The sequence below is a fragment of the Streptopelia decaocto genome (genome assembly GCF_964273445.1).
Source record: "Streptopelia decaocto genome assembly, chromosome: 21".
NCBI lineage: Eukaryota > Metazoa > Chordata > Aves > Columbiformes > Columbidae > Streptopelia > Streptopelia decaocto.
Window position 1 is genome coordinate 2127938 of NC_138676.1, and position 18168 is coordinate 2146105.

The window sequence follows — 18168 nt, forward strand, 5'->3', positions numbered from 1 at the left end:
TGCTTAATAAAAGTAGTGAGAACACCCACAAATACCTTAAATAAATGCGCGGCTGATGGAATGAATTAATTAACGTTTCATTCCTGGGAATGGCTATTAATTGTGAGAAATCACTCAGAGAATGGGTTTTGTTGCTTTATTGCCAGCGGTATCTTCAATTGGGAATTGAAGTGCTGTAACGAGAGCCGTCTCCATGGGAGTGTCACCCTGTCACCCTCCATGGGACGATGATGGAGAAGGATGGTCCTTCATGGACAATGGGCACGGTCCAAGACAGGCAAGGATGGTCCTTTAAGGACAACGGGCAAGGCCCAAGATGGGCAAGGATGGTCCTTCAAGGACAATGGGTGAGGTCCAAGATGGGCAAGGATGGTCCTTCAAGGACGATGGGCAAGGTCCAAGATGGGCAAGGATAGCGGGTGGCTCATGGTGGCAGCTCCACCTTTGCTGAACATCACCCTTGAAATGATTAAAGGAGCAACATGGCCTGAGCGGTGTCACCAACACTCCCGCACGGCTCTGGCGTGATGCATGGTACAAATTATGTCTTTATTAGGAGTAAATTTCCATAATGGTGATCTATGGGGTTGTCCCTCTCCTCCTGCCAGCTCCCTTCCTAATGAAGACATGTGGGTCCTGCATCGTTCCTCGGTCCCACTCCCTTTGCTGGCTTCATTTATCAGCTGGGTAATCTCACCGCCATCTAAATTACAAAGCTGGGCCTTGCAGAGTGGGGTTTAATTAAGTTCGGGAGGGTAGAGCCCTGAGCAAAGCGCTGAGCATCCTTCCTTATGGCGCAGGGAGCAAAGATGATGGTACCAACTGTACTCAAGGAAAATCTTCTGAGCCGACTTTGCTACACTTCCCCGCCTATTTTTTTTTCATGTCGCCTTTTCCAGAAACAAAAATCAGTGAGAAATATTACAACCTTTTCCTGAATTTCAAGAGTTCAGGCTTGAGTGTCTGATTGCGCTTGCCACAATACATGGGATTTGACTGTTTTTAAACACTTTGGGGTTTTGATGATCATAATAACACCTTGCCATGCAGAAGAAACCTCTGGTTTGATTTCCCGTCTCATCTCAGCTCTGGCATTGCTCCTCCTGCCAAGGCGGGAGGCCGGCGAGGAGCCTGATTGCTCATCAAACTGCAGCTGTTGACAGAGGTGCATGGGTTTTGTGCCTCCTCCTCTGCATCAGCAGGTCCCAAGAGTGGGAAAAAAACACTGAGGGGCTTCTTAGGGCTCCCCAGATCCCACCTGAAAGATGTGGAAGCAGAGTTCAGCTCTCCGGAGACGGGCACGAACACCCCAAGGCCAATTCTGTGCCTGGAGAAACCAAGATGAGAATGTTTCTCTCTCCCAAAAGACACAATTAAAGCCGTGTCATTTTGGCAAGAAAACAATCCAAATACCCTTTCTCTTAGCATGGGGATCAGAACAAATTGGCCGCAGAAGCGAAGGGGAAGAAGTAAACAAAGCTGTTAACTTGTCAACGACTTGACTGATCAACTGTTGGAAATGGTTAAAGGCGGCTGATGAGCCATGTAGATAATCAATGGCGTAACACAGATAACCAATGGTGTAATGCAGATAATCATGGTGTAATGCAGATAATCAATGGTGTAACGCTGAAAATCAATGGAGCAATGCAGATAATTGATGATGTAATGCAGATAATCAATGACATAACACAAATAGTCAATGGTGTAACACAGATAATCAAAATCCCCATCCTCTTCCTTCCCTTCCCAGGAGATTGTGCATCCGCCCTGTCCCCATTAGCCCTTTTTTTGGTGCTTCTCTTGCCATGACGGATGCTTTTCTTCCCCTCACCTTTCACAAACACACTCCTTTTGCCATAACTCATCTCCCCTCCATAAAACTCAGCCCCAGAGCCATGGGATCATATGAAAACTGCACTTTTCCACCCCAAGTTAAATTATGAGTATTAAATTCTTGATTTTTCTAGGTGCAGAGGTGGTTGGAAAGCATTCAGGCAGGGCTGAAGAAGCAGGCTATGACAGCCAGCTGCCAAAATTGCATATCCTGGGGAAATTTTGGACATGTGAGTCACCCCTTAGTCCTGGCTGAGCTTGGAGTCCCCAGCTTATTTTTCACCTTATAAAACATCACCCGTGCTTGTGGTACTTACAACTTTACACCTCACCGTGCAATTCCATGGGATTTGCAAGGAAAAAAATGGTGCTAAAGGGAGATAAAGAAGAGCAGCACCTCATCAGCATTAGAAATTTGCTGTCAGGGGGATCTCAGAGCCGGGACCACATGTTATGTGGTCAAGTCACTATTCTTGGCCAAGCCTCTTGATCCCCTTAGACCATCCTGTAACAACGCTGTTCTCAGCCACGCTATGAGAAAATAATCGTATGATATGACAAAATAAAGAAAATAATCAATAATATGAGAAAATGTGACTGCACACTGGTACAACAGACTGATTTGTGATTATCTATCGACTTCTGTATAAACCAGCAAGAAACAGTATTTAAAAAATGAGAACTCTCCAAAAGTAAAAAGATTTAAGTCCTTAATTACATGCTTCAATAGAAAAGCCGAGCTGAGCAATAAGCGTCGCTTGATTCGAATCCAGAGCCAACAGCTCATGTTCTTCCTTCACTTTAATATTTGCCAGTGGCTTCTGGAGAGTTTGGACGGGAGCACAAACCCAAGGACAATGTCAAGAGCTGAAATTAATGGAGTTTCTCCATGATCTGATGCTGGATGAGACCAAACAGTCCCCTTTTTTGGGGGTCTTTCCGGCCTCATCCTTCATACCACGCGTGTCCCTCGCCATGTTCTGCACAAACGGAGATGAGTGTTCTTAAATCAACATCTTGCTCAACTTGGAAGCCGTAAGAGGATTCATTATTTATATTGCAGTAACACAAAAGCTTAGCATATTTTAAGCCGTCTGAAATGACTTCAAGGCAACATTTCCCCTCTCTGAATATTTTTTAACAAAAGACATTGAGATGTCTCTGAATCGAGCAGCAGGAGGAAACTCTCTTATTTCTTTCACAAAGGAAAATAAAAAGAGAAAGATAAAGCCCCTGCGATCCAGCTTAGGATCACCAAGGAATGGATGACCAAGAAGTGATGGAGGCATCTCTAGAACTTCCCAAATACGAACGCAGGCGGCCGTATCCTTCAGAGGCAGCAGGGGAGGAGGTGCTGAGTGCTGAGTGCTGGGTGTCATTTCTTTTCATTTTTTCTCCCTCTTTTTACATTTTCAGTTTAGTCACAGCATCTCTAATTTCCTTAGATCTGAAGCCACCTCATGAGACTGGAAGGGAACGATAGAGAAAAAAGACAAGGGGGTGGAAAAAACCCCAAAAAACCCCAAACTCACCAGTAATCTTGTAAAAGTCAGTTTTGAAAAATCAATTTTCTTGTGTGACAAGATTTGCTTGAGGCTTTTCGTTCTGTGAAATCAGCCCATCGTCCTGCGGGAGCGCGTGAAGGAAGCGGCGAGTGTGGTTTGGAATAACTCCGATTAAAGGTGGTTAAATTCGGCTGGAGAAGCCGCCGCGTTCCTTTGCAAATGGGAGAGGAGATGTGGCTCGGGGAGCCAAGGATGCGCCTTCCCTGTCACCTTCCCGGCCTCATGTATCTTGGTGGAGTCCGCCAGCATCCCAGGGATATTTCTGCCTAATATTTTATTTTGTATTTTATTTTTAGAGCCTGTCTTTCCCTCTCCAGCCGCCGCTGCGCTCGCTGGCAGATGGGGCTGATGCATCACAAAGGAGATCTGAAGAATTCATTTCCCGTCATATATATATATATATATATATTTATATATATTTTCTTTTTTTCTTCTGCCAGCTTTCATTTTCACTTCAGAGCAAAGGTCCAGTTGTCTGGGAGGAAACTACAAAGACAAACCTGGGCAGGAAAACAGAGATATAGCCAGGAAGAAAAACGTCACCGTGCCAATGACTCAAGACCTCCGTGTGCTTCGCATTCATTTCAGCCCCCGTTTTGCTGTGTCTATAAATTAGATTTATGCCGTCGCTGCTGTGAAATGCCTGCAGGGCCCTTTCCCACTGGACTGAAGGATGGAGCTGGTTTTGGGGAAACAGGTCCAGAGCGTGCCAAGAAATGGTGCAGAGCCAGTGTGACGGTTCCACCTGAAGATGCTGAAATGCTTCTTGCCTGGACCAGATGATCCCACATCGTCTCTCCTGCTCCGCAGGGACACCCAAGGGTCTGCAGTGCCACCCTGGGTCTCCTTGCTGTCCCCAGCAGAGCTGTCCCATTATTTTTCCTATGTGACCATGACATTGAGCCCAATGGGCAGCGTGACTGTGGACTTCACACCTTGCCAGTGGTCACTGGCTTCGCCGTCTGTTTCAAACCCTTGACTGTCCCTTTTAAATATTAACAGAGATGTGTTCAGCATTTAATAAGAGCTTAATAATGCAGATTGCCTTTTTTGTGGTGGAGAAAGCAAAATATGTGCCCATGAGGTGGTGGCCTCAGCGGTCAGAAGCTCTGGGGAATGTGGGGTGCAGGGGGGATGTTCACTTTTCTTCTGGGCAGAAGAAAACAAGCAACACAGCAAACACACCAACTCCCAGGAGATGTTTTTCAAAGGCATCGGAATTTCATATTGAAATATATCCAGACTTTATAGTGCCAGAAGAGCGAAAATGGCCACTGTTGTGGCTTGGCTTCCCAACAATGCATCATTTGCTGCTTATCTGTAAAGAGTTGCCAAAGAAACGCATTGCCCCGAGTATATGCATCCACTTCCCATCATCCAACCATCCCTTCAGGCCTTGGCAACCTAACCTGTGAATATATCTGCTGGTAGCTCAATGGAAGAGGCATTAAACTTCAAATACACCTTTTCCCCTGGTTTTTCACCTGGGAACGGAGACGTTGTGCACATCTAGAAGCCTGGTTGACCCAGTGAGGCTGATGAGAGACATCAGTTCCCAGTGCCTGGGCCGGTTTCTCCTTCCACCCGACAGTCCTGGCAGCAGGAAACAATTCCCAAGACTCTTCCTTCCATCTACCAGCTCTTTGTCATGTAGCAAGTCTGCCACTTTCTCCCCCAAGACCAGCAGCCAAAATACCCACAGACCTGGACATAACAGAAATGGAGGAACTGGGTCTCTTTCCAGTTTGCCCCTTTGCAGCATCAACAAGTCCCATGCTTTTATTTTCCCCCACACAAAGGCAGAGGAAGGTGAGGACACTGTGTCCCACCAGATGCATCTGAGCCCCATCACCCTTAGAGAACACCTCTTTAAGAAGCAGTTGAGTTTGAATTAATATTTGATGAGTGACAGTTGGTTCAGAGATAAAACGGTGTTTACCCAACGAGAAGTGTCTTTTCTATAGACCAGAGCCCACCGAGCAAACAAACAGATGATGTTCCTGGTGGGATGCTGTGGGCTGGCTCTGAGCTCTGGACATGTGGTCCAGGAAGATCTCCACCGATATTTGGGCAGGTGTCTGTTTGTCCATCAGTCCCACGCTTTATTTTGCAAGTGCAGTGGTCCCCAGAATCAAAATATCCCCCCACACCTCTGCGCTTACAAAAATAACATTATTTGCAAAGGTCTCTGCGGGCCTTGAGGGTGAGAGTGAGATATGGATTATTATTGTGCTGCCTGTACCAACTCCCCCACAATAATCAGCACCTGAGGAGCCCGAAAGGCTGAGGGACTCTGCCTCTTGCAATATTCAACTTGCCCATTTTCTTCTGTTGCTTTAAAGATTCTCTTTCTTACCACGAGTGATAAATAATAACAGTGAGGAGAAAAAAGAACGCACCCCACAGACACACAACAGACATCAAAAGCCAGGAGAAGATTGGAAAACAGAGAGATCTGAAGGGAGAAAAGAGGAGCCCTGGTTGTGAGTCGCTTCACATCACCCCGACTTCTGCTGCTATCCATTAATTTTACCCGTCGGCACAGGTGGTGGAATGATGGTGACAGCTAATTACTCGCCCTCCCTTTCCCTTTCGTGCCTGTTTGCTTGTGGCAAAAGCCAGAAAATTCCCAAATTAACCCTTCCCTATCCCAGAATTGTCCACTTCCTTGATTAATTAATCCCTATACAAAAAACCCAACACGCTGTCCACCCCCCAGCATCACGAGATTTTAAATCCAAAGGGGTTCTGGCTTGATCCCCCATTAGAAAATTTCACCGAGGCCAAACATTTTGCAGAAACCTGAAGATTTTGGATAAAATGTCATTAAATCCCCCCAAAAGATGCAGTGCAGGCTGTAGCTTTCCACTCCGTCTCCAGGAGCAGGTCACCCTAACCAGGTTTTCCTCATGTTAAAACCCACCTGTGTGTGATATATTATATAAAAGAGCATGAAAAAAAACCTCTTAAGGAAAAAGCCACTGCCTTGATTTCATCCAAGCCATGTTCTCTGTGGGGGCAGAAGGAGATTTTTGTCTCCTGGGAATTCACCCCCAGAAAAGGGGATTTATTAGACTTTTTTTCCTTTCTCTTCAGGGCCATTTACTGACAAACATATTGGGAGGTATTAAAAAGGAATGTCGGCACAAGACAAAGATCTGGTATCTCTATGTGAGGTTGAGGGAAGCCAGAGGAGATGTATTAGAGTGGTTCTCTCCTGAGGAGACACAAAAAAGAATCAGATTTCCTCTCTGTTGTTTGTTTTTAAGGCAGAATAAGTTCATTTTCACCAGCCGCCGAGCTCGTGTTCTGCATTTTCACACCTCCAAGTATCTCGGTCCTGGGGACTCCAAGTTTAAGCACCAAAAATCTGCCACCTTTATGTATTTAGTGAAGAGCTTTGGGATCTTTTGGAAGGGAAATGAAATCAAGGACGTAGCCTTCCCTGGATAGTCCCCTGCTTAATTTTCCTCCTAGCTGTAAATACAAAACCAGGGCTATTTGTATCTTTGACATTAATTGACTTCTCGAATTAATAACTCTTCTGTGTAACCAGGAACGCAATTATTGCTTTGTTGTGCTGGAAGGAATCTCTCCTGCCAGCAAACTCGATTGTGCTAATTAAGCTGTACGAGCCCAACAGGAGGCGGGTCATGGTGACCTGTCCCCAGAGGTGCCTCCTCCATTATCATCAACTGCAAACCCAGAACCGATTGCACGCTCGTGCCTGTGTGCTCAGAACTTCAAGGCAGTTTTCCATACTCATATTCTTGTTGGCTTAGACCGATAAATCTTTGAGAAAAGGGGTGTTTCCTAATGCTGGCAGCCCCCACACCCCACTCCGAGCTCACTGGAGCAATGATTGAAGATCCCAAGTGGTAACAATGACCCTATGCACTCAAGGAGAGTGTTCCACTCAAGGAGAACGTCCTACTCAAGGAGAGCCCATCCCCTATGTCCCTCCATGTCTCCAGCCCCGGGATTTCTGCTCTGGCCTGAGCTCTGCTCCACTTTCCTGGGCTTAGAGATGCTCATGGCAGGTGCTTAAGGGTTACACAGAGATGGCAATGGAGTTGTATTTTTCAAATCATAAAAGGGTAGGCAAAAAAATGTAAAAAAAGGCATTTTCCCATAATAGACTTTTCACTCAGCACGCTTTGCTCGTTATGTCCCCAAACAGATGGCTCCGCCAGCTCGGTGCCAGGACTCTCAATCCACTCCAAACGCCAATGAATCTCTGAACGAGGACATGCTGCACGCAGCAAAAATGCAGCAGACGGCCTAACGTGGAGGCAACTGGAGCCTCTCACCGTGAAACAACATCATCAAGGCAAGGGCAGCGTCAGGGACCATTGGGGAGGGGATGCTGGGAAAAGGATAAGGCCAGAGCAAGTCTCTGCTGCTCTGGGGGATCAGGGTCCAGCCATTGCATCTCTAGCCATGGTGATGAGCTGGAACCATCACCAAGTTGTGACAGAGACGTCACCAGAAACCGCAGCAGGAGCTGCCCAGGGAAGTGGTGGAGTCACCGTCCCTGGAGTGGTGGAGTCACCATCCCTAGAGATTTTTAGCAGACACGTAGATGAGGTTCTTAGGGACACGATTTAGTGCTGGAGTCAGGTTAATGGTTGTTGGACTTGATGACCTTGAGGGTCTCTTCCAACCAAAATCATTCTGACTCTACGAGTGCTCTTGGGTGACCTGAAGGAGATAATTTTGCATGGTGGGGAGCACGAGAAGCTCTTGATAGATGGAGCCACATGGTGCTGGCAAGTGGGACAGCTGCCTTACCTGTACTGGGTGACGGCAGGGTTGGCCTTGGCCGAGCAGTGGAATTTGACGGTGTTGTCCTCCAGGACTGGCTGCGGCTCCACCGACAAGTTCACCAGGGGGGGATCTGCAAAGAGAAGGAGATAAAACCCATGAGCGACCCCCAGAAGCTTCTGAGGCTGGGAAGCACTTTCTGAGTCTAGAAAGGAAAATTTGGTCATGATAAAAACATGGCAAAAGCCTTGAGACTCCTTGAGGCTGTGAGACGATGCTCAGGGCTTGGTAAGACAGGCTCGTGTCATGCACGCTGCTCTCGTCTTGGAGAACGTCAGTAAATAAGGCAGAAAGAGGAGGCGCGCAAATCATTCGATGCAGCATTTCACATCAAAAACGTTAACGCCAGCACCAGTTCCTGTTTCAGGAAATCAACTCTCTTGCTTTGAAAAGCTCCCGTTTAATATTGCGCTGGGTAATGATGATCTTTTGTCTATCTGCTAACATGAAAGTGGCATTTCTGCTCTTTCATCAGCTTAATCATCGGTGCCAAGCCCTTAGTGGTGTCATAGGCCCTTCAGCTTTTCCAATTGGTGCTCAGTTTCTCTTCTTTTTACATAATAAGCATCTAAATGCTTTAGTGACAAACAAAATTTAGGAGAGAACAGATGAAAGAAAGCCAGAAGAGAAAAGGTTGTGATGTTTAGGTGGAGAATAAGAATATCCAGAGTCATTTTGATTTTTCGTGTTGTCTGAGAGGGGATGTTAATGGGTTAATGCCTTAGGGACACAGTTTGGTGCCTTAAGGACATAGTTTAGTGCCTTAGGAATAGGGTTTGGTGCCTTAGGGACATGGTTTGGTGCCTTAGGGACACGGTTTAGAGGGGGACTTGCCAGTGTTGGGTTAATGGTTGGACTCGGTGATCTTAAAGGTCTTTTCCAACCTAAATGATTCTATTATTTCATGATTTTATGATGCTCCATTTGCTCCATTTTATGATGCCCCACCGGAGCCCCGCTTTGTCGCCAGCAAAGCCACCTGCCTCCTCGATGGGGAAATGATGACGGGGAAATTATAGGTATTTTCAATTTACCCTAATCTCAGTTTTTAAAATGTGCAACTCAAATGACAATAAAGATGAGCGCAGTTGGGAATAGAAATGAGCTTCCCTAACAGAACAGCCCAGAGATATTTAGTGGGCTCCTAATTCATTTGCAGGCATCCTGACACGTCCCTATTGTTAGACAACAACAGCTAATCACCTTCCTTTGTTAAGTATGAATCACAGTTCTCTTTAGTAGCTTCCCCATTGTTTGATGGTTTAGTAGCTGTGCCTGCGATTTCCAGAGGAGCCGCTTTGTATTAAAATGAGCCCAGCTCCCTCCTGCACTCAAAATAAAATAATAATAAAAAAGGAAAAAAAAAAAAGAGCAAAGGAAATGAATTAAAGGCTTTGATCTTGCCTTTCACAAATGGGATTGGGGTTTCTAATATTGCAGTAGCCGCGTATGGCGTGGGTTTGTGTGTGTGAGCGCATTTTGGGGTATTTTAGAGATGGGAAGAAAAAAAAAGACCCAAATTGTAACTCATCAGAACGTAATTCCACTTGGTTACAATTATAATTCCTGCCTGGCTTCTTGTAATTAATTTGAATGATGGAATCAGCTAGAGCCAGCCCACAGGTGGCCGGGAGGAGAGCGTGTGTGCAAATGCTCGCACGGCCGGGTACCTCGTGTCCCTGGAAGCAGCTCGCTCTGGGTACCAGCAGCATCCCAGGGGACCAGCAGCATCCTGGGGGACCAGCATCCCTCTGGGGACCAGCATCATCCCAGGGAACCAGCATCCCTTGAGGGAACCATCATCCCGGGGGACCAGAATCCCTACAGGGGACCAGCTTCCCTCCCCACCAGCTGTGCAGGCACCAAGACACCTGAGCAAACCCCTCAACTCCCACTATTTTAGATTATCCCTTGGGAAATGTTCACTGGGGTCACAGGCTGAGAGCTCTACCGGCTCTTGCGCTGCCAGGTGCTGACCCCTCTCTGTGCTCTGCTGCCTTCCCAAGCCTCTGAATCCCAAAACAGGAGGAATGAGGAGCTAGAAGCAGCTTGAGATGCCTCTTCAGCCCTGGGCTTTCACACTGCCTGTCAGGAACTACAAAAGGGAATCAAACACTCCAATGCTACAAGGATAAACGCAGCAGGAGACCCTCGGTTTGCTCATCACCCCGGTTCACAGGCCCTGCACCTTCTTCTGACTGCATAAAATCCAGATGCAGTCAAATCCCTTCTTGCCACATAAAAAAAAAGGTGTAAAAATGAGCGACTGCATCTGTGTGCGCAGAGGTTTGGAGCAAATGGCTTTGGATAAGCAATAACCCCGCTCCTCCCCATCCCAGGATGTGTGTTTCCACGGAGCCCCCGCACTCTGGCAGTATAAATAGTTTATAGCGTATCAAACTATTAAACATGATTTTAATCCCACTTGTGATGTTCGGCGCACAACTCACAGGAGGTTGACTTTGATGTGGCTGGTGGAAGGGAAATCACATCGAACAGATGTTCCAGCTGGAGTCGCTTAGTGTTTCCATTACAGACCCTGCTCTGGGTTGGTTTATTTTTTAATTCCTTCCCCCCCCGCCATTTTTAAACTTTTTTTGGAATAGGAAGGTTTTATGACTCAGCTATTTAATCGATGGTAAGACTGGCAGATTGATGGGAGCCAAACTTCAACTCTGCATTAGCCAGAAGAGAATATTCTCTCCCACCACACGCACACACCCTGCGTAGAAAAGAAACCATTTCCTTGCCGAGCGGGAGCATTTTTGATGCTCTTTTGAGTTGCAAAAGGAAACGAAAGCGGCAGTGATTTACCAGGTTGCTGCTTCCCGGGAGGGATTATTTTTGCTTCCCTGGGTTTATTTTGCAAACCGTGTAGCTGGGCAACATTTGCCAGGGTGCAAAGAGCCGCGGTGGAGAGATGCGGGTTGTGCCAGGCTGGGGAAGCTCGGCAGCCAACAATCGCTGCCTCCTTCCTTATTCTTGCACAAAACACTTAAGTTTTTATCCCCAAAAGGTGCTGTTTCCCTGCCAGATGTTGGAATAAGGGTGCAGAGGGCTACGCAGCCTACCTTATCATTGCAGCAAGGACAGCTCCCCAGGAGAAATGAGCAGCACAGATAAGTTTTGCTCAAGAAAAATACCTTGAGCTCTTCGTAAAGTCCTTGTGGTTGGGAACGAAGCCCGATGGAGTGGGCAGCACCTTCAGCATGCGTGTGGACAAAATCCACCCCACCGCAGGCTGGTTAATCCATCTTGACATTTCCCATCCCTCCATCACCCATCCAGGTCCAGGAAACTGATATCCTCATTAAGAACAACACACTTCTAATGGCTGGATAGGTCGTTATTATTATTACTTTCACAGCGTGGAGTGTTTAATGGCTCGGAGTGGAAATCGGGTGTTTTTTATTGGGTTTTTCCCTTTTTCAACGCAGATTCTGCCAGGATGCGGCTCACGTCTCCCACCCCGTGTTGTACACGATGTCTCTGGCTCCGTGTTGTTCACGAGGACGCGCGTGCATCTCATTGTAACTGTGAAATAACCCGTGTTATTATCTCATTTTATGTGGCTGGTGCTGTCCTGGCGACCCAAGAGCCTGTTAATCTTCCTGCAGTGAAAGCTGGAAGTCTGAAATGGGTGTATTTTCTGCCATGCTTGAGTTTGTTCAGCCAGTTTTAATTGGGCTCTGGAAAGCAGCTGGCGTGCTAATATCGAACACCACGCGTTCGCAAATTGTTGGTAAATACAGCTGCAGGGATTGTGTGTGCGGATGAAGCCGGGGATGAGCAGCAGCTCTTGCAGGGGAGTGGGGAAAAGAGCTGTTAAATGTGGATTTTTGAGGAAGGGAGATTTTTCTTCATGGATTTATGGTAAAGGGGGAATGATATTGCTCTCAACACACACCTGTCCCCTTCAGATGGCGATTGACATTGGCTTTATTTTACAAGAGGGAGAATTCCCACCCACCAGGTGCCTAACATGCTGTCTCGGTGGAGAGTAATACAAAAAACTTGCCGTAAAACAGCTTATGAGAGTGAAAACATGCTTTCTGTACCAGAAATCTTCATGGGGCATGTCCAGCGATGCTATTTCTGCTGCTTTTCCTCAAAATCATTGACATGAGACACAAAAGATGTCCCCGTGGGGGTTTCTGTCCATCTGGTGCCCCAGGGAGCTCAAGGGAGACAAGATCTACCTCTGACTGCACCCTGCCAGTAGATCCCAGTAAAGGGAAACCCCCACATCCCAGTATCCCACTCGTGACCGGAGTCGGACCCATGCGGGGAGCCCCGGGGCGGTGATGGAGACTCCGTGTACTCACGTTGGATGTCGATGGTGACCGACGTCTCCTTCCCGCCGGGAACGGCTTTGTTGGTGGCGCGGCAGACGATGCTCTCGCCGTTCTCGATGTCGGAGGGTGCGAGGAAAAGGGTGCTCATGATGCTCTCCCTCTTGCCGTCGCGGAGAAGCGTCTGCGGGGGAGAAATAGGGGTGAGAAAAGGTAATAACCACTGCGATGGATACTGGAGGATTTTGGCTCCTCAGGGCCAGGTCTGAGCATTTTGCAGTGGAGAAGGTGGCTTGGGGTGAGCAGGAAAAGTTATAAACAACTGCATGTCAATGGCTTTGGGTCTTAATTAATTCCACTTGACTGGAGAGAGGGAGAGGTCAGTTCTCCCTGGTTTTAATTAGCGCTGCCTCTTGTGTGGGGAGATGGGGTGATTCCCCCTCTCACCCATCAGCAGAGGTATCAATGTGCTCTGCAAAGTGACAGGCAGGAGGAAATACAGAGGTTTTTGTCTCTATTGGGATGTTACTGGAACGAGGGTGGGTGGAAGCAGAGGGTGAAATGTTCATTAAAACATTTTCAGGAGCTTCGAGAGGGATGCCTTTGACTCTCGGCTTTGAAGTTTGCTCGCGTTACAAATGGCTGCAAACTGACCCATTTTACGTCTCTTGTTTTGTTCTTGAGAAATTTCCATTAGAAATGTCAAGTGTTACCGAATCATCAGCACTTACCAGATGTCAGGCATCTGTAAACAGGAGAATGTGTGGGTACCCGTTCCGAGTACGCTGTTGATTGCTCTTTGATGTTGTCTTTTATGACCCAATAAAGGCTTTTCTGTTTAAATTTAAAAAATGCCAACAACTCTGATTTTTTTTACGGAAAATTGCTGTTGGGTGGGATGTGTGTCACTGTGACCACTTTTGATCCGGAGATTCTGCTCCAGCCAAGGCTGGGTCTATGCAATATCAACATTGCACCCAGGTGGGGTTTTTGGGGGGAGAAGTGGGTGTGCCAGGCGATTATAAGCTATGAGAAGGTACAAAAAAACAGCTAAATTCAGAGCATTTTGGTAACAACTTGTAGTTTTTTGACTGCATCCTCCATCCTCTCCATCAGGGAGGTTGTTGGGGTGGGGGCCTCACCTCTGTAGATATTTTGGGGCTGTATCAAGAGCAGTTCCAGGCCTGGGACCCCCTTTTTAAGCAAAAGAGCCCAACGTGTCTCCATCCCGCCTCACCTTGGAGTAGGTGGCTCCGTTGACGACTTCTCCTTTGCGCATCCAGGCGATGGAGGCGGCCGGCTTGGCATTGTCTGCGTGGCACGTCAGGTTGAGGGGGTCTCCTGCTCTCAGGCTGATTATGGGGCCCCCCATAATGACGGGATCATCTGGAGGAACTGCAAAGAGACAGCACAAAGGAGATAAAGTCATTTATTTGCACTAAACCATCCTGTGGTTTCTGGGGGGCTTTTTTGGTCCGGACAGTGACATCTCAGACCTCCGAAGATGGTTGTGACGGGGCTGTGGCACCATCCAAAATTGCAAATTGGGAGGTAGGTGGGTGCGATTGGGCGCAGGTGCTCAGAAGAACTGAATTTGGACCATCATCTGTCATATTTATTGGGGGAAAACAGCTTATTACGGGTGTCAGAATGGTGGTTTCCTTTGAAGAAAGGGATGGAGGGAGCCCTGAGCTTTGATTTCCCTGTCGCTTTTGCTCGCTGTGCAAAAAGTTGTGAATCTCCCGTGGTTCGGTCGGGCTCCCTCTCGCCATGGCGAGTCTTTTAAGTGTCTCCCCTCTGTGAAAGCGGATTTTTTGCTGGGGGGCATCGAGGAGACGTTTAAGATCTTGACTTTGCTTTGAAACCAGTTCAACCTGACAGCCCTGGATTCTCATTACAGGATGTGGCATCGCGTGGACCCCGGGCATCTCTGTGGCTTTTTCTTCGTATCAGAGACAAGGAGGGATGGAAATAAAGCAGGAGATGAGGGGCCACCTGAGCATCATCTTCTCTTTTGTGACTGGCTCTTGAACCACCACCAGCACCGTAAGAGATGAAAAATTCACCTTTCATCTCTGCTCTGGAGGTGAGGAGACATCTGAGAGACTGTCTTTGCAAGAAAACACAGGTTTTGCTACAGATAAATGTGCTGTACAGCCACTTTACGTCCTGTTTTGGGGGCTCTGGGGACCCAAAGAGCATTGGGAAGCCATCAGATGTGGAGGACACAGTGGAAAACATCCCTATGGCTCCAAAACAAAATATAAACTATATTAGCAAGGAAATTCCTGCTTCAGAGGCAGCTCAGAAACAGGCGGTGAGAGCTCCCCACCCTCCAGCATCCTCACTGAGGGGACGCAGATGGGGAGAACTGGCCAGTTTTCCACCAAAATGGAACTTTTTGTTAAATTCAGGGCTGTGTGAAGTTCCAATTCCTGACTCTCCTCTTTTGGACCCTTCATGGCACCTGGGACAATACAGATCAGTTTAGAAACCGAAAATCTTATTGAAGACCTCGTGGGACCTTCTTCTACTGAAACTAAGGAGGAAAAGGAGCATTTTGATCTGTTCACCACAAAAATTTTCATCCCAACCACCGCATCTTGAAGTGAGCGTCTTCCTAAAGTCAATTTAAAGTATGACCTGCATCCTCCTCTCTCAAACACAGACGGTGTTTTGATTAATTTTGGTTGGAAAAGACCCTCAAGATCATTGATTCCAACCATTAACACAACACCAGTACTAAACCGTGTCCTTAAGAACCTCATGTATGCAATTAATCTCAATTAACACCATCCTTAGCCACCGCAGTACAACCAGTCGCAGTACATGCCCTATTTTTGCACATCCAGGGCCTAACTGGGACTTAAAAGTTGTAAGTGGAGCTGCCAGGATGGAGGTTCATCCTGGGTGGGGTTAAACCAGGACTAGGGTGGAGTTCCCGGATTAAGAGCAAAACTAGGAGATGCTAATGACGCAAGAAGGGATCTGATGTTCAGCACGACTTTGATGTGCAGGATTAGGGACGAGGTGATCGAGGAAAGGTGGAGAAGTTGGTAAATCCTTAAGAAGACGCAATTTGCAAAGCCCGTCAAAATTCACGAATTTTAACCGGAAAGATAATTTACCCCAAGGCGTAGGACAGAGATACTATTCATTACCTCCACCACCCTCTGCAAGATTATTATTTAGGATGATTCAGCCTCTGAATTGGCAAAAGCAGAGCGAGAATCCACAAAACCCACCACTAATTCAAAAAAAACCCAACGCACCACAACAAAAAATGAAAACCACAACCTCAAACCCTCTGATGACTATTTGTTTGGCCCATCACTTTGAAAATAATCTGCGAATTCCTCGTTGCACAATTCTACCTAACGCTGAGCGCTGGCTTTGGGCTTATTAAGGCGCGACTTAAGTGCAAGTAAGCGCTGAGTTTAGCGTCGCCGGGGGAAATCTGCTCCTTGTCTATCGCTCCCGGAGCAGGAGGCGTGTGATGAGCAGAGAGTCGCCAGCAGAACCTTTAGCAAGTTTATTAAACCTTTGTGGGGCTGCGAATGCCAGAGATTTGGGTCTGTCCTGGTAGTTTTGCGGCTCAGCATTAAAAGAGTGGGAGGAGGGAGATGCAAATGCAGATTTCAAGCAGAGCCAAAACAGATAAATGAGTTTTTGCTGCTTTCTGTATCTTTTTTTTGCCCTGTCAAGTACTGCAATCAACACAGAGCATTAGGAATGAACCCAGAGGCAACTTCTGTGGCGGAAAAGGGAAGCAAATGAAAAAAAAATCCGGTATTCTTAATTTACTCTGGTTAATTTTAGCTTAATTTGATCACAATGTTCTTCCGTAAATAGCGGCCCTCCTTTAATAAGCCAGCAGAGGCTGCGATTGCGATGTAATCACCCGGTGGATCGTAAAAGACTTTCTGCGTTAATTGTGAGGAGGAACCGGAGCTATTCTGCAGCAGGTATGGGACTGCAAAGAGAGATAATTATAACCAGAGCTAATTAGTAATTATAACAGGCCTCTCATCGAAATTGCGTTTTTTAGTTAAATATTCCCCCGGTTCTCCTAAAAAACTTCAGTGCTGATGTCAGGAGCATCATGGGTGACGACAAGGGGTGATGGGTCACCCGTGTCCTCGTCCTGGTAGGTGATGGAGAATCTCAGCGCTGGTTTCTAGGGAAGCGAGGGAGTTTGACCAATAAACCTGTGAGGCAGAGCAGCGACAGGAGAGGGTGCTCTTGCATCTTGCGATGGATGCGCTGAGGGATGCGGGGTCCTGGCACAGGGATGAGGGGACCTTTCACTTCCCCAGGGAAGCTCCGTCTCCCCAGGGATGCTCCATCTCCGGAGCCTGCGGAAATCAGAAAAGCTTTAGATGAAACGGGAAAAACAGGAGCCATGGAAGCTGGGAAGCGGGCAGTAATGGCTCCGATTGAGTTTTTGAGTTGTGCAAACGGGCATAAACCCCCAAAACTCTGTCCAGAAAAGAGCTCAGGGGTCCTGGCCACCAAGACACCATGTTGTCACAGGAGGTGTCTAAGTCCTGGTGGGGAAATGGGGACACGCACACCCCGGGTGGCAATTTTCAAGGCAGGTGGCCTTGAAAGAAATGGTTTTGTTCCTATGGAGATCTTGCCCAAATCACTCTTTTTTTTCAGTTCGATTGTAGCGACATCCTTCGTTCCAAAAGGGAAACTTTTCAAACCTTTGCAATTTTCCCCTTCCAGCCTTCTTGCTGCCTCTGCATCGCTCAAAGGTACCTTTGAACAGCACGAGGAAGCAAAAGTTGCTCTGAGTCTTGCCAGGAAAAGCGGCAGAGCAGCAACCAGAGCAGCTCCGAGGAGCCTGGGCGTGAAAATCCTCACTCCGGATCGAACGGAAGGTTTTATCAGCCTGTAACCCCTTTGCTGCACATCTGCCCTGATATTTGTGGATGCAACCTCAGAAGTTAAGCAGAAAAATATTGACAAAAGTGCAATGTTATTGATGGAGGAGCGATGTCCTAACACAGTTCTTTCTGTGCAGGCAGCGCCGAGAGGAGTAATTAAACAAAGCCGGCCTGGATGGCCTAAAAGGATTTAATCTCTGCAATCTCAGTTTTAATTACTGGGCTGCACCCATTCTGACCCATATTAGCCTAAGCTGATGCGATATTTTTTTAATCTAGTTATTTCCTCCCAAGCAGAGCTGTCTCCAGGGGGCTCGTTTGGGCAGCAGGCTCAGCTCACAGCTGGGTACGGTCTAACTAGGCCAGCGCTGCGGGACTTCTTTATGATTATATTTCTTTTTTCTTTTTTTTTTTTTTTTTTTTTTTCTGTGCATCTTGGTATCATTCCCGGAGAGAAACACAGAAACACCAGCAGAGAGAAACCTGTGCGACATGCGTGTGTGGTGGGGAATGGCAAGAGGGAGCAGGACAGGGCAAGGGGATGCGATGCTGGGCCAAACCAGGAGCTGGCAGCTAAAACCAGCTGGAAGGGGGGTGAGGATGGAGTTTGAGGCCTTCGAGACACCCGGGAAGGGGTGGATGAGGGACAGTTGGTTGGTAGCCTTTGGCTCCGAGAGCAAGTGACTCAACCGCTGTCCCAAGGCTTGAATGGGAGGAAGGAGAGCGTGTGTCAACAGTGGGAATTGCAATGCAAGGCTG

General features: G+C 47.3%; 1 protein-coding gene across 1 annotated transcript in view; it reads right to left on the reverse strand.

Moving 5' to 3' along the window:
- Nucleotides 1-18168, reverse strand: part of KIRREL3 (kirre like nephrin family adhesion molecule 3) — a gene marked incomplete at both ends in the record, with an annotated part of 213652 nt that overhangs the window by 12595 nt on the left and 182889 nt on the right. Inside the window, 3 exons of the mRNA XM_082070305.1 lie at nucleotides 8193-8298; nucleotides 12551-12701; nucleotides 13755-13912. Coding sequence (XP_081926431.1) covers nucleotides 8193-8298; nucleotides 12551-12701; nucleotides 13755-13912 — 415 coding nt within the window. The remainder of the gene's footprint in view (nucleotides 1-8192; nucleotides 8299-12550; nucleotides 12702-13754; nucleotides 13913-18168) is intronic.